We start from the raw sequence: 24949 nt of genomic DNA on the forward strand, positions 1-24949 counted from the left end.
TAAGGAATTCGGGTTAGTTGAACGCCTATTCAATAGGCTTGGAACCAATGATAAGACTCTACACTAGTGATAAAATACATGGGCCCCATATTAAAAGGTTGAATGATTGTAAGCCCCATGTATTTTAAGACTGGTGTGGATTCTTATCATTGGTTCCATAGCCTGCTAAACAACTAAAGCATTCAATTAATCCTATCTCGGGATTAAGGGCCAACCTTAGACCCACTCCAACTTGGGCCTTCGCTTGGACCGGAACCAGACTAATGTCAAAACAACCTAGCCATAATTGTATTCAACGTTTGCTTGGTTGTAACACCTAATGGCCCTAATCTTTAGGTTTTAAAAGGCTAAAGGCATTATTGAAGTGTAATGGCCCAAAAAGGTGAGGCATAAGCCTCAAAGCCTCAAAGCTTAAGAATAAAATTAATTAAAGTTCATAAATTAATAAAAATACCATATAATATACCAAGTTAAAATGATAGAAGGTATAAATCTCCAATAAAATAAAAGTTTATAAACAATGAGCTTTAGTAGTTAAGCATTAAATAACATAATAATGAATCAACTAATAACAATAAGTTTTAGAGTTATGGTATTAGAAGAAAGAAATAACTTAGTTAATTTTATCAATACAAAAGAAAATCAATAAAAAGAAAACAAATCTATTAGAAAAAGAAATGAGAAAAATAGGAAGCCTAGGATGTTAGAATAAGAATAATAAGAAAAATCACTTGATATATCCAAAAGAAGCAACTGGATTAGCCTGTTTTGTATTCAAAACTCTCTTAAAACACTAAGAGAACTTGATTTTTCTAATTGGTTTTCATTTTTACTTTTTATTTATTTGGTTCATAATAATTATTGAAGTGTTTTTTCATATATCTTAAACTAAAAAAATGAATCACTTTTTTTCATTAAATCAAATAATCAGTTTTACTTGAGGCTTATGCCTTTCTTTTAAAACAATCATTAAAGTTGGTTAAAAACAACGATATGATGATTACCAGCTTGTCTCACGCTTAGGATTTCTGGTGTATCTAAACACGTTGAAATTGAATCTGTAATTGGGAGTTTGGGACTACGGTTGTGTCGCTGTACGGAGTAAGAGAAGACTCACCGGCGACTCACAGAGACCTCGCTAACTCGCTTTCGCCGGTGAGCGTTGGGTGGAGAGCTTGAAGCTTGAGAAACCACAGCGGAGGCGATATATTTTTGTATCATATTTTTTAGGATTTCCCCATTTTCTCTTTGCGAGGATGAGTTCGCCTAGGCATTCAAATAGTAGTGTCAGTGACAACAAAGAGGAGAGGCCGAGGTTCTTCGACGCCAAGACGAAGGCCTTGTGCTGGGCCAAAGCTTCTGTTGTCCCCGGCCGCCACCCTGAACGGTGGCGATATGATGCCGCTGGTAACATCGTCTGCAAGAGGTTTTGCAATTGCCAGGGATGTCTTTGTTTCGAGTACGATCACATTGTACCATATTCGAAAGGTACTCTGTAATCCCATTCATTTTATTTGTGGCGGTTTCATTTGCATTAGCCACTATCTTTTTCTGGGTATTTGATTTTTCTGTCGAACTTTAAACTTTTGTTTTTTTGTTCGTTTTATTTTGATATTTAGTTAATTGTTCTTATTCTAGGTCTGGTATTATTAGGCTGTTAATCTTTGTCGATAATTGTGGTTTCTTTGTACATTTTATATTGACTTGAATAGTAACTTCTAGGCAGATAGTTTTTCTTTTCAAACGCTGGTCTGATGTATTAATTTCGATCTTTGCTTGATTAATTTCTTTCCTGGGTATGGTTTTTCTTATTCAGCAACTTTCTCTTTTCTTTTCTTTTTGTTATTTCATATTGGTTTTGGCTCTACTTGTTACTTTTAGAATTTTGATTTATTTTCTTATTATTCAGCGACATTTTTTTATTATAGTTTTGGATTATGGATTTTTTCTCAAAATTGAATTATGTCGTAGGTGGGGAATCTATAGCAGAGAACTGCCAAATTCTTCAAACCAGGGTCAACCGGTTTAAATCGGATAAAGCAGTGGTGGATAGAACTGAATTGGAAGGTTTCTCTTGTGATGTGAAGTTTACTGGTATGTTTTCTCATTTTGGTTTTATTTCAATCCCTTTTCACCCATTAGTCTTTGTTATTGAATTAAAGTGTTTCATCAATATGTTTTTGTTTAGTTGTTAGCTTCATTGGGATAATGAAAGAATATTGCAAATCCAAACCACAAGATGATGTAATGAGTTTCCTTAAACGAGAAATTAGTTCATGAAGAATTTCACAAGGGACAATTTGTTTATCAAGAAAATTCCACTTATTTTGATGAATAACTACAACATTTTATTACAAATTAAAGAAAAGTACAAATAGAGTAGAGGAGAGATAAATTCTCTTAACTCTCCTCCCCATAAAACAAAAAATTACAAATCAGCCTAGAACATTTGACCTCGTCCCACCCCTGTTTTTTCTTTTCTTTTTCTTTTGAGAAAAGTTTAACCAGATTTCATTAAAATAAAAGGGAGTACATGAGAGGATGTACAAAGCAGGGGAAAACCCCAAAGATTACAAAGGAGGAATCCTATCATTATACAGATTTTCTAAGAAAGCATCCAATTTAGCTAAGCCATTGTGATAGGATTAAGTTCCCTCGGGATCCAAAACAGGTTTGCATTTAAGCTGTCTAAGGAATCCCTTGCTTCTGCCAGATAATGGCTTAACCTCCACGGACCCCCTTCCTTGCTCCTTAACCATTTGATGGTATTTTTTGAGTCCCCTGCAATGGAAAGGTTTTAAATACCCAAGCTTTTAGCTATTCTGATTCCAGTGAGAGCAGTCAACACTTCAGCTTTAGTTGAGTCAGTAAAACCGATTGGTCCACTGAAAACCCAGCAAATGTTACCTCTTTCATCCCTTACGATACCCCCAATTCTAGTAAACCCTGGATTGCCTACAGCACTCCCATCAAAATGTAAAATCATCCCTCCTTCACTGAATAAAGTTGGATGTCTTAACGAAGTCTGAGTAGAGTGAGGGAAGAAAAGATTGGTTTGTAAGTTTCTGTTAAGGTCATTGATTGAGAGACTTTGGAACAGCTCCGGATTAGCAGCCCAAAAGTTATAGAGATAGGTAATGTCTGAAATTAACTCTTCTAGAGTTCTGATCTTGTTTTCAAATAATTGCTTATTTCTTTCCTCCCAAACTCCCCATATAACTGTATGTAACACCGTTTGCCAGTAGGCTTTGCCTCTTTTGCTTAGGCTACAACCTTGCCTCTGATGAACAAAGTCTTGAATATGCTCTGGGTTAACCCAATGGTAACCTATCGGTTTAAGAAATGCAGCTAGACCTTTTGAGTGAAATTACAATGGATAAGTAGGTGGTCAGCTGTTTCTCCATTTTGCAAGCACAAACAACAAGCATGAGGAGAAATGTAAAATCTTCCCAAACTTTTCTTCTGAAGGAGATCGCAGGTGTTTATTCTCTTTAGACATACACTCTAGAAGGGATGTGATTGCACCAGATTTTCTTAAAGGGACTTTAAATATACCTGTATCAGTCCTAGGTTTAGTTTGAAACCTGTTCAAGAAAAGAAAAGAAAAAGAACAGAATGAATTGGTTCTACCACCCCCCTCATTGGCTTTTATATTAACTTAATAAAAAGATGATACAATGACAAAAGTACCTCTATCAACAGTGACAAAGAGAAAAACAAGAACAGTAGCCTGAACAATTACAAATAAAGATGGGAAGTATATTTTTGCGTATAAAACACATATAAAAAAAGAACTAAGTATCCTTGTCTACATCTCTACACTCCCCCTTAAGTTGGGAATAGATATTGAACATTCCCAACTTCAATAAATTTGTCTCCATCCTGACTTTAGTGACTGCCTTGGTGAAGAGATCAGTAATCTGCATATTAGAGGCGATATATGGCAAACACACTTCTTGGGAGGCTATTCTCTCCCTAATAAAATGTTGATCCACCTCAATGTATTTCGTCCTGTCATGCTGTATTGGGTTATGGGCAATATTAATAGCAGATTGATTGTCACAATATAGCATTAAGGGCTTCTCACACTCAATTCCAAGTTCAAGTAAAGATCTCAGCCATGGAATTTCTGCCACTCCATGAGCCATAGATCTGTATTCGACTTCAGCACTTGAATGAGCCACTACATTTTGTTTCTTACTTCGCCATGAAACCAGATTTCATCTACACATCCAGCCCAATCCACATTAGTATACACCTCAATCTTCATATGACCATTATTCTTGAAGAGTATTCCATGACCTGAGCACCTCTTGAGATATGCTAGGATCCTCTCAACTGCTAACAAATGAGTGGTTACCGACAACATAAGAAATGTCTGCCGAGTCCCTACCTACTGTTCATACATGGTCTTGTCATCAAGAGGTTCACCTTCTTCTGCACTTATCTTTTGATTCAATTCAATGGGAGTATCTACAGGTTTAACCTCTAATTTTCTTGTTTCCTCCAAAAGGTCAAGGACATATTTCCTCTAAGAAATGAAAATACCATGCTTAGATCTAGCCATCTCAATTCCCAAAAAATATTTGAAATGACCCAAATCTTTCACTTCAAACTCTCTTGATGAAAAGAGGAATCACCTCTCTTGATGAAAAGTGTGTGGTCTGAGTGAGCCTGCATATACCCAAATTTCTCTAGAGCAAGTCTAAACTTGTCAAACCAAGCCCTTGGAGATTGCTTTAAACCATACAATGTCTTCTTGAGTTAGCAAACTTTCTTGCCTGCATCTGTATCATAAAAAGCAGGAGGTAACTCCATATACACTTCTTCCTGCAAATCACCATTGAGGAAAGCATTCTTGACATCTGTTGCTGCCATGGATGGGCTGAGTGCAACAAGGTAACTTCACTTCCTTAGCGCCGAGGGCCAGTATGTCCAACGATTGATGTATTCGAGGGCTTCAATGTCCGACATGTGAACAAGAGAGCACGTCAGAGGCCCCGTGTGTTATCCCAGGGGCAGAGATTACGACAGTCAAGTTAGTCAAGTGTGTAGCAAGGGGTCGGACGAGGCTTGAGTAGAGAGGGCTTAGACGAGGTCACCTGAGTGCTAAAGTGTTAGACAGTTTTTGTATGCCCTTAGCTTCAATCAGAATGATGTACATTATGAGTTTATTGTAAATGAATGAAGTACATATTTGATTCATGTTCCTGTGGTGTGTTTCTGTGTAATACCCTTAAACTGGACACTTATTGAGACTCATGTTAGTTTAGAATGTTCACAGTAGTGGGTCGGTCTGGGGAGACCTATCCTGATAAGACTGACACTGATGTGCCACCAAGTCGGTTGGGGTGGCTTGTCTCGGCCGCCAGGGTGAGACCCTAGGCACATACAGTGTAGGATAAATTGAATCTTTGAACCGGACCAGATTTCCAGTATTGCCCTAGACCTTGGAGATTAATGGGCAAAATTGGAAAGTTACACTCGACCCCTAGACTCGATTATGATACTGCACTAGGTGTCGGATTGGGCTATCTTTGATGTACCAATTAGTGAGATCCTTAGCGGGGGTCAAAACCTGGGTATGTTGGGACAGCCTGAGAATTCATCTGAGTGGGTGATCATAGTGACAGGATCAGCCCCTTTGTCGGACAAAGGTAATGATTGGGGATGCACTCTTTGATGGAAACCAAGATTGCCGGCAGCTGATTTCAATCGTTGAGATTTGTTTTGCAAAATATATTTTATATGAGATATAAAAGTATATATATTATGGTTTCCAATAATGTTTGCAAAAGGTTTTAATTCCCGGGATCCATATAAGCAGAGAGTGCAACACTGTTCCTTGCAGCCGAGGGAGAGGTCCTCTCTTGTCGGGCAGTGTTTTGGTCATTATGGGCTGAGAGGTTAAGTGTAAGACCATTGAGGGTAATACCTGATGGGCTAATCTTGCATATGCCCACAGTCCCCGGGTGTTACAAGGTGGCTTGGCCCAGGGACCACTTAGGGTAAGTGTTGGGCCCATAGAGCCCATGCGATGGGTTTCAGGGGGTGCACTGTCCATAACAGTGTATTCGGCCAGGCCTTGTAACAAAGGCTGGGCCGAACCCATGTGGCTGATGTGTAGATCAATGTTTGGGTCCCACGCCATACAAGGAAGCCCAACTGGGCAGCAGTTAGGAAGGCTAGGTGAGCACATAACCTTAATGGGCCTAAAGCCCATTTCGAACTGGGCTAATTTAATTAGTTAAATAAGGGGTGAATTCCGGGAATGGATTAGCAGATAGGATAGGGTCTTAACCCTATCCACTCAGAGAGTCCAAATCTGAATGTGATTTAGATCTGGAAACCTCCTAATGAGATTAGGAGAAGGCTGATCTAATCTACAGATAAGATAAGGGTTTGCCCTTATCACCTAAAGGGATGTCTGATCCAAATATGATTTGGATCAACAACTCCTAATGGGATTAGGAGCTGATCCCTTTAAGGTTACAAAAGGAGGGGGCGACAGCCTTTAGAAGACACATATTCACATCTTCTTCAGAGCTGAAAACACAGAAGGAAGAATTAAGCATCCCTGCGAAATTCTTTCTTGCCACCTCCTTCCTGCTGCCGCCTCACCTGCCAGTTCGACCTCCAGTTCAGTGGGAGAAATCAAGATTTGATTTTGACATCAGTTTCTTGTGAAGGGACTGATAGGAAGCTGTGCTCACGTGCCATCCTGCTATTTCTTGCGAAGGATTAGGTTCTTGGAGAGAACACTGCTGATTCTGCTCCATCCTACACTGCGCCATCTTCAGTGGGAGTAGTCTTTGGATCATTTTTTGGGCGTGAAAACATTCGTTGGGAGATATTATTTCTCCGTATCAGGTATAATCCTCCCTTACTGCTTTTATTCAGATTTGGTTCAGTTTATGGTTCAAGATTGATCATTGAAAATATTATTTTCTAAAATAGAGAATGCGATTCCCAGTTGAAGGGAGAGAAATTTTTTGAAATTCGCCCACCTTATTCCACAAGATTTGGTCGTCCATACGATGGATCTCTCATCCCTTCATAGAGAGCTTGAGAGTAGTAGAAGCCAAGATAGCTTACTTAGGGAGTGACACACTAATTTATACTTGAGCTCGCAAATGGACGACTAGGATTGCATCCGGCCGGTGCCATGTGGCGCCATCTTAGGCCTTGCCACATGCGCCTACATCAACATCCATTTGAAACATGAGCCATAAAAATTTGCAGTCAGAGAGAACAGAACACGAATAGTATTTATCTTAGCAATTGGTGCAAAAATCTCAGAGTAATCAAATCCATAGGTTTGTGTATAACCCTTTGCAACAAGACGAGCTTTATTATCTTTCAACTGATTCATCTGTGTTATGCTTCACAGTGAACACCCATCTGCACCTAACTGGTTTCTTTCCTTCAGGTTGATTCACCAACTCCCATGTCTCACTTTTAATATGAGTGCATTCATTTCCTCCTTCATAGCATCCTTCCACTTAGGCATCGAGAGCGGTTCCTGCACAGTTTTAGGAACGGATATAGTAGAAATGGATGCCAAATTGGATTTATAGGATGGTGAAAGGTGGTCATATGAGAAAAATTGAGATGTGCAGTGCACAGTGAATGTGGTACATCTCCATTTCCCTTTTATAGACTGCATTGGGAAGGTCAAGATCATCAGTAGAAGGCAATGGATCCGTGGTGGTAGTCTTAGGAGTGGAAGGTGAAGATGTAGCATCTGGATCAGGTGTTGCAGAGGAAATGGGAACTGGCTTGGGTTGACCAAGAGCACCAAAATCAACTCGCCTCCACCTCCTATGGAAAACCTTCAACTCCTTACATTTTTGAGAATGATCCTCTTGATACATTTCCTCTTTCATCTCTCCCCCGGATAATAAGGAACATCCTCAAAAAAGTTAACATCCATAGACACAAACCAAGAGCTAGAAATTTGGTCATAACAACAATATCTCTTTTGATTTTGTGCATAACTAAGAAAAATGCATTTGGAAGCTTTAGGATCAAATTTAAAACGAGGCCCCAAGATTTGAACAAAACATGTGCACCCAAAGACTTTAAGAGGGATGGTTAACAAGTCTTTCTTAGGATATAATATGATAAAGGAACTCGGTTAATGAGATACACAACCATATGAATTGCATCCCCCAAAAATGTATAAGGACATTTAAATTTAGCATAATGCTACTTGCAACCTCAAGGATGTGCCTGTTCTTTCTCTCAGCTACTCCATTTTGATGTGGGGTATGAGGATAGGTGCTCTGGTGAATAACCCCATATTCAAGGAAGTACGGGTTCAATGATTTGGTGAAGTACTCCTTGGCATTATCAGATCTAAAAGATTTGATTCTAACCCCAAATTGAGTGAGAACCATTTGATGAAAAGCATAGGTCAAATAGGGACTTCATCATGGTTACACATAAGATAAACCCAAGAGAAACGAGAATAATCATCATCAAATAACAAGAAATACTTGTATCCCCCTATAGCAGTGATATGATATGGTCCCCAAACAATCAGTATGCACAATTTCAAAAGGAACAAGGCTTCTTGTATTACTCAAAGTATAGATTGATCTACAATGTTTTGCCTACTCACAACTTTCACACTTTAGACTGCACACTTGGACTGGTTCAAACAAAGCAGGAAAAAGACTTCTTAAAGACTCACAAGACAAATGACCTAACTGATTATGCCAAAGCATAACTCACAAACTTAGAGAGAAAAGGATTTCCAACTCCTTTATTTCTTCTAAGTGGATACTCAAGCAAGTAGATCCCATTCGCCTGATAGCCAGTTCTAATCACCTTCTTTGTCACCAGATCCTAGAAAACACAATGATCAGGGAAAAAGGTCACTGAACAATTCTGACCTTTTGTAATGCTACTAATAGAAAGTAGGCTAGTACTAAGTTTGGGCACATGTAAAGCTGATGATAAGGAAAGTGCACTGGACACTTTAATGTCTCCTTTGCCAAAGATGGGAACAAGAGAGCCATCAACAATAGAGACCTTGTCTCTTCTAGAGGACAAATGATAAGAAGAAAATAGTGAGGTTAAACTGGTCATATGGTCAGAGGCACCCGGATCTACTATCCAAACAAGATCAGTGTTACCTGGAGTCAAGGCATGATAGGCAGTAGCTCTTGTACTTGAGTGTGCAAAAGCTGGAGTGGAGGTAGAAGGACATGGGGTAGACTGAGATGGTCTAGTAATGCCAGCTTCATTCTCCAACTGTGTCAAGACTGTCTTGACAGTAGGCAAAGCATCAAAGGAAGTAAATATAGCACCAATAGAGGATGAAACATCTGTAGCAATGTCAACATTTGCATTTCCCTTCTTATTCTTAATTCATGAAGGTGCCAACTGAGGATGAAGCTTCCAACAAGTCTCTTCAGTGTGTCTAGGTTTCTTGCAATAGTAACAAATGATCTCCTTTTTTTCTTCCTTTCTCACCTCTCTCTCCTTATCAACATAATGCTTTGGCTTCATAGCTGCTAAGGCTGATTCAATTTGGGAATTTTGTAGCATAAATTTCCTCCTGCTCTCCTCACTATGCACTAAAGAATATGCTTGAGACAAGGAAACACTTTCCCTATTAAGAAGTTGCTATCTCACTTTATCATATTCAGAATTCAGCCCTGCAAGGAATTCAAAAACCCTATTTCTTACCACTAATTTGTTATATGTTACTGCATCCTTTTGACTTTCCCATTCAATTGTCTCCAAGTGATCAATTTCATGCCATAGAGACTTCAAAGTTGAGAAGTAAATCGACATAGGTTTCTCCCCCTGTTTCAGATTTGCCACTTCAATTTTCAGCTCATGGGTTTCTTTGAAAAGTTGGATCGTTGACCCACCATCTAGATAAGAAAATAGCTTTGCTTTCAAATTGGTTTTAAATTAAGGAAAATTATAGTTAGAGCTGGTTGTTTTACATTTAAAATTAGGCTATAAGTTGGTCCAAAAACCAACAAAACTCTAACAATTGGCTCTACATTTCAAATTATAAAAACCTCACCATGTCATCTGAGGCTTATATGGTTGTTTCCAACATGGGACTCTTAATCCATGTTGGACACAAGAAAAAACTTATACTGAAATTGCCCTTTAATGCTGAGTGATTGGAAAATAAAAAAGGGTTTTTAGTTTCTCTCTCTCCCCCTCCTTCTCTCTCTCTCCCACTCTCTCATTCTCATAGTCATCTCTCTTTGCTCATGATTGTGTGATTTAAAAATAAATAAAAATGAATTTTGGTTTCCGTATTTATGTTCTCTCTATCAATTTCTCACATCCTCTCTCTACCTATCATTCTCCCTCAATCTCTCCCATTCTCTTTCTTGGTCGATCTCTCATTCTCCCTTAATTTCCATCGTTCTCCCTTAGTTTCTCTCCCGTTCCCTCTCTCATTCTTCTTCTTTTTTATTTTCTTACACACTTATATGGTATTAATCAGATCGTATAAAATTACATGAAACCGACTTGGTATGGTTAAAAAATCATTGCATCAATTTGATAAAAATTCACACGAAACTCTTGGCTATAAAATTTAAACCAACTTGGTAGAAATTTATAACGGAGAGTAAGTTTCCTTCATATTATACCAGATGTCCTTGGCAATCTTTACCCAAAGATAGTTTCTACTGATATGAGGCTGCATTGAGTTGCAAAGCCAAGTCACGACTAGGTAGTTTTCTTGAACCCACTTTGCATAGGAAGGGTCTTCCTTGGCTGGCATCTTAGTGTCACCATTTACATACCCTAACTTACCCCTTCTTTCAATGGCCATCATTGCAGATTGAGCCCACTCGAGATAGTTTGTCCCATCAAACTTAATGGTTGTATTCTGGAAGGAGTTGCTGTGTGTCACACTACCAGCCCCTACAAGTCCTCCTATTGATTTAAACTCATTTCCAATATTCTCCATGCTGGACTGAGCAAGATATCACACTTCCCATCTCTTTTCTAATAGAGAGATGGTTCTTTTAAAAAAATCAGCAGTCAAGCTGTAACCAATCGGCTGCAGCACAAAACTGGTTGTTCCAACAAGGAAAAACCCAAGAAAACAGAGGAGAACACAATAGAAGTTTCAGCTGCAACTTCCAGAGATCCCTGAATGCTCTCCACTTGCAGTTGAACTCTAAAGAAGTCAAAAAACTACCCAGAAAATACTGAGTGCCACCTTCAATCTGAGGTTTGAACCCTAAACCTCAATCGAACAAGTATCTCTGATTCTTCTTAGTCATTGGGCAAAACAGAAATCAGAATAGTGCTATAACAGTGCACCGAACTCCATTGACCTCCAAGAGTCAGGCAAAAAAAGGTCTGAAACTCCAGCCTTAATAGAGTCTCATGCAGCCAGCTGGGCTAGGCATCTCAAGGAGGCTTACGCCTCTTACGTTCTGAACTACGCCTCATGCCTCTAGGTAGTGGAATGCCTCACGTCATGCCTCCGCATTTTAAAACATTGCGTAGAAGTTTATCTGTCCTCCACACATTCATTTGTGATTAGGATGCTGTCCACAAGCTGTCTTCCTTTGACAATTACAAACTGATTTGGGGATATTAGATCTCCTAAGACTTTTTTGAGCCTCCTTTCTAGCACCTTGGCCAATATTTTGTAAATGCTTCCTACCAAGCTTATTGGTCTAAGGTCCTTGACCTCTAAAATTCCCCTTTTCTTAAGGATGAGGCAAAGAAAGGTAAAATTTATGCCTTTGTTTATAATGGTAGAGGAGTGGAAATCCTTGAAAAACTCTATTAGATCTTCTTTATCAATATCCCAGTACTTTTGAAAGAAAAAAAATAAGGGGAACCCATCTGGCCCAATTGCCCTGTCTCCATCCATGCTATAAACTACCTCTTTGATTTCTGTCTCTTCGAAACTTATTTCCAACCATGATTTCTTGTCTAAAGGCAGGCTTGAGCCTTCCCAACTCCTCAAGAAGTGGCTGCAAAGTTCTTTCCTTAGAGTAAAGGCTTCTAAAGAAAGAAAGAAAAGCTTCTGTTATCCCCTCCGAATTCTCCACTTCCCTTTGGTCCACTTTGAATTTTCTAGTACATCAGCAAAAGAATTAGCACTCCTTTTAACCCATTGCAGTTTTATTTCCATGTTTTGTGTCAGCCACTTAAACTTCTTCCTTTCATTAAGATAGCACCGAAATTCATTTTCTTCCTTTTGCAACCAACCTACTACCAACTTTGAGTCACCTTCAACAATCAACTTTCTAGTGTTTAACTCCTTCGCTCTTTGTACTCCTTCCAAAACTGCCAAAATTCTGGATATGTTTACATTGGCTGAAAACACTGGATATGTTTACAGAATTCTCAGTGGATAATTTCCTAAGAAAATGGGAAGAAATTGCAAGTTCAGCCTAGTTAAGGCCTCAAGTTCCTACCAGAACCCTCCATCTCTTGGCTTTATCAAACTGAATTTGATGGTAGTAGTATGGGAAATCCAGGGTCCTCGGGTATTGGGGGAGTTCTAAAGAATGAAAAAGGGAATGTGATAGCCATGTTCTTTGGCCCAATCGGAGTGGGAGATTCTCTGAGGGCTGAGGTATTAGCAGCCCTGGAAGGGGTACAAGTTCAGCCTCAGTTAAGAAGGCCTCAAGTTCCGACTGGAACCCTCCACCTCTTGGCTTTATCAAACTGAATTTTGATGGTAGCAGTATGGGAAATCCAGGGTCCTCGGGTATTGGGGGAATTCTAAGGAATGAAAAATGGAATGTGATAGCCATGTTCTCTGGCCCAACCAGAGTGGGACATTCGAGGGCTGAGGTATTAGCAGGCTTGGGAATTGAATGATAGGTTAGGGAGTTTCTGAACAAGGGATTGATACAACTTAGTCACAACCCATCCCATTTGCGTCGCTTGTCCTCTTAGTCTAAAGGAAAGATGGTTCATGACATTTTTGCATTAACTTTTGGGCTTTGAACATGATTACCGTAAGGGATTGCTTTCCCATACCATAGTAGATGAATTATTGGACGAATTGAGGTACATTACTGTCTTCTCTAAGCTGGACCTGAGATCCAAGTACCACCAAATAAGGGTACACCCGGTGTTGTGGCAAAGATCACTTTCAAAACACATGGTGGACATTTTGAATCTCTGGTTATGCTGTTTGGGCTGACCAATGCCCCCTCAACATTTCAGGCTCTTATTAATGACATATTTAGGCCTTGTGTAAATTTATTCTTGTTTTCTTCAATGACATCTCAGTCTATAGCCAAGATTGGGAGAGGCATTTGTAGTGTCTCAGGACCACTCTGGATATCTTATGCCACGACTAGCTGGTCAGGGTTGTATTGATGCAAGAAGGCCGACTGTTGGCCTATTTTAGTAAAGCCTTATCTCTGCAAGCTCAACCTTAATTGGTATATGAGAAGGTGCTGATGGCTATTATTTTAGTAGTTCAGAAGTGGCTCTTGTATTTAATTGGACGCTATTTCACCATATGGTCCAACCAACGCAACCTTAAATTTCTCATGGACCAGCAGATTTTGATGCCTGAACAGTAGAAATGGGCCTCTAAGCTCACGGTGTATGACTACCAGATTGAATATAGGGCAGGGCCAACTAATATAGCAGCTGATGGTCTTTCATGTAGCATTGGGCTTCAGTCCATGACAGTCACCCAGCCCATCTACCCTTTGCTTGAAGCCCCAAGGAAGGATGTTAAGACCAATTGGCATTGGGCATCATCAAGGACCAATGGGTCCAAGACCCACCCACAGTGCTGTGTTATTCAATGTTGGGCATGTGTTATATTACAAGAGGAGAATGGTGTTACCTGCAATCCCTTACTTCAGAACTACTCAAACTGTATCATGATTCAGCTTTCAGAGGGCACTTAGGAGTCCTTCGAACTTTTAAGTCCCTACTATGGGTAGGAATACGGAAGTCAGTCCAGCCTTTTGTGGCAGCTTGTGGAGCTTGTTTGCAGCCAAAGTACCTCACCAACTTTCCTTGGGGGTCTTATAGCTGCTGCCCATACCCGCACAACTATGGCTCAATGGTTTCATTTTGGGGTTGCTGTCATCAGTTGGGAAAACAATTATCATGGTCATAGTTGATCAACTCTCCAAGCACACCCATTTTACCACCCTCCCTCACCCATATTCGGCCTCTTTGGTAGCAGAAGTATTAGTCAATGAAGTCATCAAACTTCATGGTGTACCTTGAACCATAGTGCCTGATCGAGTTACATCCTTCATGTGCCAATTTTGGACGGAAAGTTTTCATCTCCAAGGTACCCAACTGGTCCAATCAACAGATGGACAGATAGAGGTGGTCAACAGATGTTTGGAGACTTACCTTCGATAAGCACCCCAAGTTGTGGGTAAGATGGTTACCATGAGCCGACTTTGGTATAATACCACATTTCACGTCTCAGTGGGGATGGCACCTTTCTGGGTCCTGTATGAATGGGATCCCCCAACAATTCTCCCTTATGAAAAAGGCTCCACTACAGTTGCATCAGTAGATGAACAACTCCCTTAAAGAAATCTGATCTTGCAAGAACTCGAGCACAATTTGGCTCGCACCTAGAAGATCATGAATAGTAGTTATGACAGAAAACATAAGGTCTCTTACCAGGTTGGCGACTTAGTATTCATTCGCTTACAGCCTTACTACCAAGCCTCAGTGATTTGAAGGTCTTGGCACAAGCTGGCACTCCAATATTTTGGCCCATTTCCCATCCTACAACAAATTGGGCAAGTTGCTTACAGGCTAGAGCTCCCTTCAACATCTAAGCTCTACCCTGTCTTTCATGTTTCCTTAGGAAATATATCAGTGGAAACATGATTTGCAGCTCTACACTTCCTGAATTCACTGCTGATGGTCAGTTGGAGGTGACACCAGAGAAGATAATACATATGTTGGACCAAACAAGGCCACAAACTTATCAAAGAAGCACTAGTGCTTTGGTACAACTTGCCATGAGATTTTTTTTGATCAATTATTTCATTAGGAAAAGAAAAAAATACAAGAGAACACCAAGGAGAGAAGTAAACTCTCTTAAGACTTGAACCTCCTTTCATTAACATAGTTCCACCATCCAGCTGCCTCCTTTTGCAGTCAGCCCACCACCAACTTTGAATCACCTTCAACAATCAGCCTCCTGATATTCAATTCCTTTTTTCTATGTACACCTTCCATCACAGCCTTGATTTCAGCCCTTAATGAATCACCAACACCAATTGGACCTGAGTAGAGTACAATAATTCTTCCATCATTTTGAAAAACACCCTCAATGCCAAAGGGAACTGGGTTCCCTTCTCTACTTCCATCAAAGTTCAGCTTGATAAAACCACGAGTAGGCGGGAACCAAGAAGGCCTGATTACATCTCTGTAGGTGCTGGACCAGCCACTTCCTTCCACTTCCTAAGTAAGTCAACAGTAGTTATATTTTCAAAGTAACTCATGGACTTCACCCAATGGACCACTCTAATGTTGATGGTTTCAATGAGTGTTTCTCTGCTTCTCTCCTTATTTGAAACGTTATTTGATTCCTTTCTTCCCTAACTGTCCAGCAAGCAACAACTCTTGTGCACCTCCATAGAGTTTTCCCCTTTTCTTTGGCCAACTAACAAAGGTAGAAGTGAACAAGCTTTGTACATTTGGTGGGCGGTTCCATTTGCACCCGAACAAAGAAAAGGACAATTCCCAAATAACATAAGCAAAAGGGCAAGAGACTAACAAGTGATATCAAGTCTCACCATTAGTCTTACAGAGAGTACACCAATGCGGGGGACAAACACCAATTACATCTCTTTCTTTGGAGTAAATCACAACTGTTAATTTTTTCCAAGAAAAATTCCCAACAAAATCCACCAACCCTAGGAGGAATAGGCTTACTCAAACCTCCTTAATAGGGAAAAGGCAGCCCAACATTTGGGTTGAATTAAAGCTGAAAGAAGAAAGCACTGAAGAAAGAATTAAAGAAAGAAAAGTCCAAATCCTACTATTCGACTCAGAAGGGTTCAAAAAACTCCTTCTAGAAGTTGAAGCAAATCCATGACGCTACTTAGTTTAGAATCTCTGAGACCCCTCGTAAAACTCAAGTTCTAATCAAAACCAGAGCTTGAGCTAGAGGGAACCAAGAAAGTAGAAATATGCTCTTCCTCGTGGTTAAAGAGGTTAAATAAAGATGGAAATTGTTCCTTCAGAGGTGAGTTACCCAAACAAATGTGTTCCCAAAATTTAACATGATTTCTAGAACACAAGTTATACCTAATAAAAGGCTAAAACACAGGAAGGATGACATGGATAGATTTCCAAGGTGATGCTCTTGTTGCTTTAGTCACCACCCCAATGTTCCAACCATCAGTTGCAAGCCCATGAATGCTTAATATTACCTTCGCCCACAATTTGTCTCTTTTTACTAGCAATCTCCATAACCATTTTCCGAACGAGGTCACATTCCTCTTCTAGATATTTGCAACACGTAAACCACCAAATTTCTTACTTCTACTCACCACCTCCCAGAGAACTCAATGATCCTTCTTCTCCCCTGGCTCCCATAAGAAATCTCTCATTAATTTTTCCAATCTTTTGCTTACTTCCTATAGAATTTTGAACATAGACATATAGTACACAAGCAAGATGGCTAAGGGTGACCTAATCAGAGTAGTCCTACCTCCCAAGGATAAATAGCTCTTCTTCCAAGAATCCAACCTTTTGATGAATCTCTTCACAATTGAATTCCAAAAATTACTACTCCTCAGATTATCCCCAAAGGTAGTCCCAAATAGATCATAGACCATTGAGACACTGCATAACCTAAAATTTTGGCACTTTCTAAGATCTCTCTCTCCTCCATATTCATCCCCACAATGCAACTTTTGTCCAAATTAACCTTTAAGTTTGACATTTTCTTAAAGAGTTGGACAACCAATTTCAAATTTCTAACCCACCTGAAATCACCTTCCTCACAGAAAAGAATAGTATCATCAACAAATTGTGAATGAGTGATTAGCACACCCTCCCTACCAATTCTCCATCCCTTACCAAATTCCTCGAATCAGCCCCAGGAGATTCCTCTACCAAGAACATCTACAATTAAGGTAAAATGGAACGGGGAAAGGGGGTCCCCTTGTTTAATTCCTTTATGGGTTGGGAAATGATCCACTACAGTTCTATTTACCAAGAGAATTGTGCCAAGTGCTAATACACCCGTAGATCCACTTACACCATCTATCTCCAAATCTAAAGTTTTTAATTACCTCCATCAAGGAACCCCAATCCACTAGATCATAAACCATTTCCAAATCAATCTTACAGACAAGTTCTTCCCATCCTTCACTTTCCACTAGAGGATGCAACATGGGAAAATTATGATCAATTTTAAAAGGAATTTCCTCATATCAACCTTGAGGACAAGGCTGACCTTTAGGCGGGGGGTATTGTGAGGCTCACAACAGCTTGGGCCCAATCTAGTAAGGGGTGCCTAATTCTCTCGCTACAACAAATTCTATACCTGGGGACCATGCCATCAGTGGAGTAGTACGTCCAATGTCTGTGTTAGCTATGCTACGGATGTAAACCTATATAAGGCCTAATTCCCTTCTCTCTCCCTCTTCCTTGTATATAGGACATTGGGACTCTCGAAACTCCCTTGTGTTAAGTAGTAACCTAACAATATGTTATAGTATGGTATATGAAACTAGTAAGAGTGATGAGCAGGGTAAAAGCCTAATTAGGCCTGTGGGCCCATTAAGGATGTATATGTGAGGGGGTCACGTAAGCAAGTCCAATATCTATTATTGTTGTAAGTAGTTGTAACAAATTTAATTGAGTGTAATTGCAATCTATAAATAAGGTGAGAACGGAATGAGAAGTCAATATGAATTTCCCTCCAATTCTCTTTCTCTATCTCTCTCTCTCTCTCTCTCTGAGAATATCGAGGTGGATCCGCACATGTTTGCAAGCAATCTCAAGGACATTAAGGAGGCTTTGGCACTAGTGGTAGCCTGGTGTGAGAAGCTTACTACCATTGCAAATGACAGGGAAAATGACGGTGAAGACTCCAGCCAAGGTAGTGCGAGAAGGAATGGTGGGAGTTACCCATGTGCAGTAAAAGTGGATTTTTTGGTGTTCAATGACTTAGATCCTCTATCTTGGATCTACTGTGCTGAGAAATACTTTGAACTCCAAGAGATTGCTGGTCACCGATGGGTAGTAATGGCTTTAGTGTATATTGAAGGAGAAGTGATCCATTGGTTTTAGTGATATAGGTGATCATGACTTAGTTGACTTGGAATGATTTCATGGAAGCTCTCTGTGTGAGGTTTGAGCCTTCTTCATTTGAAGACTTCAATGAGGCATTGATCAAAGATTTGATAGATTAGGATGGTGTAGTAGTATCAAGTGGAGGTTGAGCAGCTATGACAAGAGTGCATGGCTGCCCTAAAAGTCTCTTGTCAGTTGTCTTGTTGGGGGGCCTTAGGGAGGATCTTTGGGTTCAGGTGAAGGTGATGCAGCCTTATATGGTGGCTGCTGCTGTAGGCTTAGCTAGGCTTTATGAAGAGAGGATTAATGGACTAAGGAAGGTGAGTCAACAATTAGATCCGATTTTGAAGACACCATCTATTTGGTCGGAGATATAGGGGAGAAAACAATTAGTACCCTAGGCTCAGGCGATTCTATTTAAGTGGTTGTCATGATCAGAGATGTAGGATCGTAGGGGGAAAGGCCTCTGCTATAATTGCAATGAGAGGAGCTCTCTTAACCAATAGTGTAAGAGGCAACAAGTATTTTTTTTTATGGGCAAACTCTGAAGAAGAAGGGGAGGGGGAGTTGTCTAGGACTTTGACAAACTAGAACAGGTGATTGAATTCGCTAAGATTGAACATTTCATTATAGGCCCTTACAGGTCTCCATTCGAGCAAGACAATGAGAGTAGTAGGCCGGATTATGAGCCAATATGTATCGATGCTCATTGACAACGAGAGTACCCTAAACTTTGTTACTCTAATGCTCGCCAAACAATTGGGGCTATCTGTGTAACCCACCACCTCCTTTCTACACGTGGCAAAGGGTGGAGGTATTCGGTGTGATGGGGACTGTGCCAAGGTGGCATTGCTCACACAGGGGTGTGAGTTCTGGATGGATCTTCATCCTTTGGATTTCTATGGGTCAACCCATTGGTTGAGTGAATTGGAACCGGTGACACATGATTGGGCCAAGCTTACCATGGAATTCTTCCAGAAGCAAACCATGTCACCTCAAAGGGGTGGGCCAAGCCCAACCCACCAGAGTCATTTGCAGACCATGCTCAAGGATTGCTACCAGGAAATAGACACCGCTCTTATGAGTCTGGGCCTCAATCACCTGGGCCCAACTCTTTCTAATAAAGGGATTGTAGATGTTTCAGAATATCAGGAGAATGAGCTCTAGCTACTGTTGAAAGAGTACTCAGATGTTTTTCTAATAACTGGCGGGCTTGCCACCATCAAGAGAACAGGATCACTAAATTCAGTTGGAGGCAGCACCGACGAATGTATCCATGTTATCACAAGATTGAGATTGAGAAAATGGTAAAGGAGCTTAGAGACAAGGGTATGATCCAACTTAATACCAATCCTTGTGCAGTCCAAGTACTTATAGTTGAAAAAAAGATGGGACTTGATGCTTCTGTATAGACTATCGTGCCTTGAACAAAATAATGGTACGGGATCGATTTCCTATTCTAGTTATCGGCTTGTTACTTGATGAACTTGGGTTGGCTACCATTTTTTTCTAAATTGGACTTAGGGCAAGCTATCATCAGATTATAGTGCATCCTCATGAGTCATGATGTCTATAAGATGGCCTTTTGGACGCAGGGGGCCATTATGAATTCTTGGTGATGCCATTTGGCATCACTAATGCACCCTCCATGTTCCAATCACTAATGAATGAAAATTTCTGGCCATTCTTGTGGCAACTTTATACTGGTGTTTTTTGAAGACATCCTCATGTATAGCGAGGATTGGGCCTCTCACGTGCAGCACCTACGTACCACACTGGATATCTTTTGTCAACCAATTGTATGCCAAGGTATCCAAATGTGATTTTGGGAAAAAAGAAGATCCACTATCTTGGCCATATTGTCCCAGTTGGCACTATGACAGCAGATGTAGAAAAAGTTCAATGCATGTTGGACTGGCCATGGCCCACTTCCATTAAGAATTTTAGGGGATTTCTTGTCCTCACAGGATATTAATGTCGATTTATAAAAGACTATGGCACTCCTGTTGCTCCTTTGACACAATTACTAAAGAAGAACAACTTAGAGTGGTATAAAGTGGCTGAGATGGTACTTTCATAAATTGAAGCATGCGTTGCTTACTCCTCTGGTTTTGGCATTATCGAATTTTTCCATGGATTTTGTCATTGAATCAGATGTGGCAGGCATGGGCTTAGGGGTTGTTTTACTTTAGGAAGGGAAGCCGATGGCTTATTTCAGCAAAGCCATTTCAGTCCTGGCTCAAGGGAAATCAACATTTGAGAAAGAGTTGATGGTTGTTGTCCTTGTGGTTCAGAAATGGAGAGGGTATTTGTTGGGCTGCCAATTTTTACTATTCGGATAGACTACAAAAGCTTAAAACATTTGGTGGAGCAGCTGGGTCTCTTAGAGGTTCAACAGCCGTGGTGGTATAAATTGTTGGGTTTTGATTTTACAATTGAATATTAACCAGACCCAACTAACATGATTTCTGATGCACTGTCGCGGCATTAGGAACTAAGCCACTTGTTCATGTCTCGGCCCATGTACCTCTTGGCTGGTTAGTTGAGGGAGGAAGCTTCTCAAGATGAACACCTAACCAAAATCAAAACTCAGCTTATGCAAGGCAAGGACCATCTGCTTGGGTATTCGATTTTCAATGTTCTTATGTTTAACGGGAGGATGGTTATTCCCTCACATTCAGCCCACATTTTGGTCCTATTGGAGCTGTTCCATGCTTCCTTTGGTGGTGGTCATTCTGGAGCTTTGCATACTTACCGATGGCTGGCTTCACATTTCTATTGGGTATGCATGAAGAAGCATATACGGGACTGTGTAGCTCAATGTTCAATATGCCAATGACACAAATATGATAGTCAAACACCAGCTGGCCTACTTCAGCCCATTCCTCTTCTTCAGCATGTTTGGGATGAAGTCATGATGAACTTCATTATGGGCCTTCCCGCCTTGTCGGGTAAGATAGTCACTGTAGTCCTTGTTGACAGACTTTCAAGATATGCACACTTTGCACCATTGCCACACCCATATATGGATGCACAAGTGGCTAAGGTCTTTATTCAGGTTATTGTCTTCATGGGACACCTAGCTCTACTATTTCAGATTGTGACGTGGCCTTTATGAGCAAATTTTGGTATGAATACTTCAAGGCCCAGGGGACCAAGCTCCATGACTCGACCATCTACCATCTGCAAATGGATGGCCAGTCCGAGGTGGTGAATCGTATGCTGGGAACTTATCTTCATTTTTTTACAAGTGATTGCCCATGGGTGTGGCTCAAATGGTTGCAGTGAGTGGAGTATTGGTACAATACCTTGTACCATGCATCACTACGGGCTTCTTCATTCAAGGCTCTCTATGGGCGTGGCATGCCCTCCTTGCTGTGGCTGAGGTGGATGACTATTTGGTTCAGTGAGATTCTGTCCTTAGGGACCTTAAAACCCATTTGCTTCGTGCTGCAACAGAAGATGAAAATGAATTATGATAAGAAGCATTGGGATGTGACTTATGAGGTAGGCGATTGGGTTTACTTAAAGCTTCGCCCCTATAGGCAGAGTAGCTTGGCCAAAAGGAGTTCCAGAAGCTTGTCCCCAGATTCTTTGGGTCATTTCATATCCTAGAGAAGGTGGGAAAGTTGCCTACAAGCTTGATCTTCCAGGCTTATCCAAATTGCACCCCACTTTCCATGATTTCCTGCTAAAGAAACATCTGGGGCCCATTGCTCCTGTTTCACAAACATTGCCAGAGTTCTTGGAGGATGGCACCCTACTGCCAGAACCAGCTCAAGTTGCTGATTACAGAATGATTAAGAAGGGTAATGCGACAATCCAGCAAACCTTGGTTATTTAGAAACATCTTCCAGTTGAGGATGCCACATGGGAAGACTACCATGCGATGCTGTGGCAGTTCAGTCATCTCAACCTTCGGGACACGGTTGCTCCTGAGGGGGTGGGATTCGTAAGAGTGATGAGCAGGGTAAAAGTCAACTCGGGCCTGTGGGGCCCATCAAGAATGTATATGCCAGGGGGCCACTTAGCAGGTCCAGTATCTGTTGTTGCTGTAAACAGTTGTTACAGAATGTAATAGCAGTGTATAAATAAGGCAAAAAGGGAATGAGAAGGCAAGAAGATTTTCCTTCCATCTCTCTCTCTCTCTCTCTCTCTCTCTCTCTGATGACTGGTTCAGGAGGCCAAGTCTCCCTTGAAGTGGACTCCTGAGGTGAGTAGGAAGTCACCAGAAACTTCTATTTCACTTTACAATAGAGTCAGTGCATTGCCTATCTCTGTGCAGCTCCTATTATAGCGAATGTATATAAATGCCTCGTATGCTTTTCAGAAAACTGGTTTGGATAGGATAGGGGAACTAGAAAACTCTGAGCTTCTTCAATTGGATAATTATGATCATTTAGTTTCTTGTTCCCATTTTGCCTTCTTTGTTAGAAAATCCAAAAGAAGTGCTATAAATTTAACACTTTTTGATCATTGAACTTCGATACTATTTTCTTTGGAGATCTAATAGGTGGAAACTTTTAATTCATGAACACAACAGAACAATGTAGACAGCAGTCCATTGCACCTTGCACTGATGCAAGTGTTTATCTCTTGCCAGAGGTCCCACATGGGGAATGACTATGATTTACTTGTATATCATTTAGTAGATACAAGGAATGTAAATTTTTAATGGCATTTGAAAATACAGCTTCATTGTGTAAATTATGGGTGATAACAATAATTCTAACAACATTTATCAAAAAAAAAAAAAATAATGCTTACAAAAATTGAAATGAGGCCATCCTTGGTTGTTAAGAAATGGATCAATTTATACCATTAAGTATCATGATGATGCCTCTATTTCGGATTCTAAAACTCATGCATTGCAATGATATGAGAAAATGCAAACTTAAAATTGGAATGATGCTTTGGTGATTGGTGCTAAAGTGAAATGATCTAGCTCTAGGTGACTTCCAAATTCCCCTTTGATGTTCCAATCATTGGCTGATGCCCCCTAGATGTTCTGTTTATTATAAGTGGTTGGTGGTTGATACCAACGTTAGTTGATCCTGCAGACAAGGAGCTGGACATTATCGAAATGGCTGTTTATGGAGATGTGCTACGACCTGGTAATCAATGTCGTTGCAGAACTGTTGCTGAAATGCTTGGTCAATACAAGTCGAAGGATTGCATGGTTGCTTGCAAACTTCCACAAAGTGAAACTTTAGGAGATAAAGTTAGAGATTGCAGGTTTGATGCTGTGAACTAATTATATCTAAATCTGTGATCTGATATTGGATGTGGCAGTTGATATCTTCATTCATTAATCGGGTTTTGTAGTGTTGTATCAAATAAATTGAATAAACACCTGTACTTCATTGGATAACAGACCTTGGGAACATTTTCATATCGCAAAATAGGGATATCTTTTTGTTTTTTTAATCTTATTTTACTATTTTTGGCAATTTTGCCCCAACACCCTCCTCACACATAATAAGCAAATAACTAATACACCCCTAATTGTTCGCTTGAACAGTAGCAATTGATGGTGTTTTGGTCTTTTACATGTTTTTGAGCTTAGTAAATATGTAGACATTAATCAGCCAAGTCATAGCAATACAAGTATACACAGGTATGTATACTTTCACCATGTTGAGGGTTGGTAGCTGATTATAGGCTGAAAGAGGTTATGAGGTGAGGTTGGGCTGAGTCACCTTTGGGGCATCACCTTCTTACTATTAAGGAAGTCTTGGATGGCATACTTTAAGGGCTACATATTGGTCTATGTGATACCCGGGCCATGTTTGTGAGTGCTTAAATATAAGTTCTTATTTGAAATAAGTGCTTATTTGGGCTGGGATCACACCATTAAGCACTTATTGGTGTTTGGGAATGAACCTGAAATAAGTGCTTATATTAAAAATAAGGACTTCTTTTTTAAGCCCAATTTTTCATCTTTTTTTTAAGTGCTTATTGTATAAGTACTTATTCAATTTTTTCTTCCAAAATTATCCCTAGTTGAATTTTAAAATACCACTTATAAAATTATCCCTAGTTGAATTTTCTAAAAGTACTTTTGTAAAACTGCTTTTATATAAGTGCTTTAATAAAGTGCTTTTATATAAGTGCTTTCATAAAGTGCTTTTATTAAAGTGTTTTCATAAAGTGCTTTTATTAAAGTGCTTTCATAAAAAAATACTTTTATAAAAGTGCTTTTGTAAAGTACTTTCACAAGTGTTTCTATAAAAGTACTTTTCATAAAATTACTTTTATAAAAGTGCTTTTATAAAGGTGCTTTTGTGAAAGTGCTTTCACAAAAGTATTTTTATAAATATAATTTAATAAAAGTACTTTCGTTCATAGGATTCAACCTAGGAATGGCAACGGGTAGGGTACCCGTGCAAATTGCCCTACCCATTCCCAAACCCACCTATGTATCCCTCATTCCAAACCTGTCCTAAACCTGTCTAACTTTTCCTCTTAATTTTTCAAACCCGTTGGTATGGCTCAATGTGACACTAGCAAATGCACTAGCCATTCAAGTAGTAAAGAGGTGAATAGAGTATCGTTCCCACGAGGATTTAGGAAATAACTATCAATACTAAATTGGCCAATTCTTAACTGATTAACAAAATATCATAACTCTATTAAAAAATGAAAATCCTAAGCTAAAATCTAACTAAAACGCATTGGCTCAAATACC

At 40.0% G+C, this 24949-nt stretch overlaps 1 protein-coding gene across 1 annotated transcript; it reads left to right on the forward strand.

Annotated features, from left to right (window-relative positions):
- Positions 1–948: 948 nt before the first annotated feature.
- Positions 949–23688, forward strand: LOC148846310 (HNH endonuclease domain-containing protein). The gene is made up of 3 exons (XM_088956379.1): positions 949–1488; positions 1972–2094; positions 23322–23688. The coding sequence occupies exons 1-3, from the start codon at positions 1257–1259 to the stop codon at positions 23513–23515; spliced, it is 549 nt and encodes a 182-aa protein (XP_088812505.1). The 5' UTR covers positions 949–1256; the 3' UTR covers positions 23516–23688.
- Positions 23689–24949: the final 1261 nt, after the last annotated feature.

Source organism: Nelumbo lutea, chromosome 7 (assembly GCF_056320005.1).
Source record: "Nelumbo lutea isolate HS-2025 chromosome 7, American lotus-T2T, whole genome shotgun sequence".
Classification (NCBI taxonomy): Eukaryota; Viridiplantae; Streptophyta; class Magnoliopsida; order Proteales; family Nelumbonaceae; genus Nelumbo; species Nelumbo lutea.

Excerpts from the sequence above, each read along its gene's own strand:
- LOC148846310 (XM_088956379.1), top strand. The coding sequence starts at position 1,257 with ATGAGTTCGCCTAGGCATTCAAATAGTAGTGTCAGTGACAACAAAGAG. Across the intron at positions 1,489-1,971 it reads CATTGTACCATATTCGAAAG|GTGGGGAATCTATAGCAGAG; the intron begins GTACTCTGTAAT and ends ATTATGTCGTAG. Across the intron at positions 2,095-23,321 it reads TTGTGATGTGAAGTTTACTG|ACAAGGAGCTGGACATTATC; the intron begins GTATGTTTTCTC and ends TTGATCCTGCAG.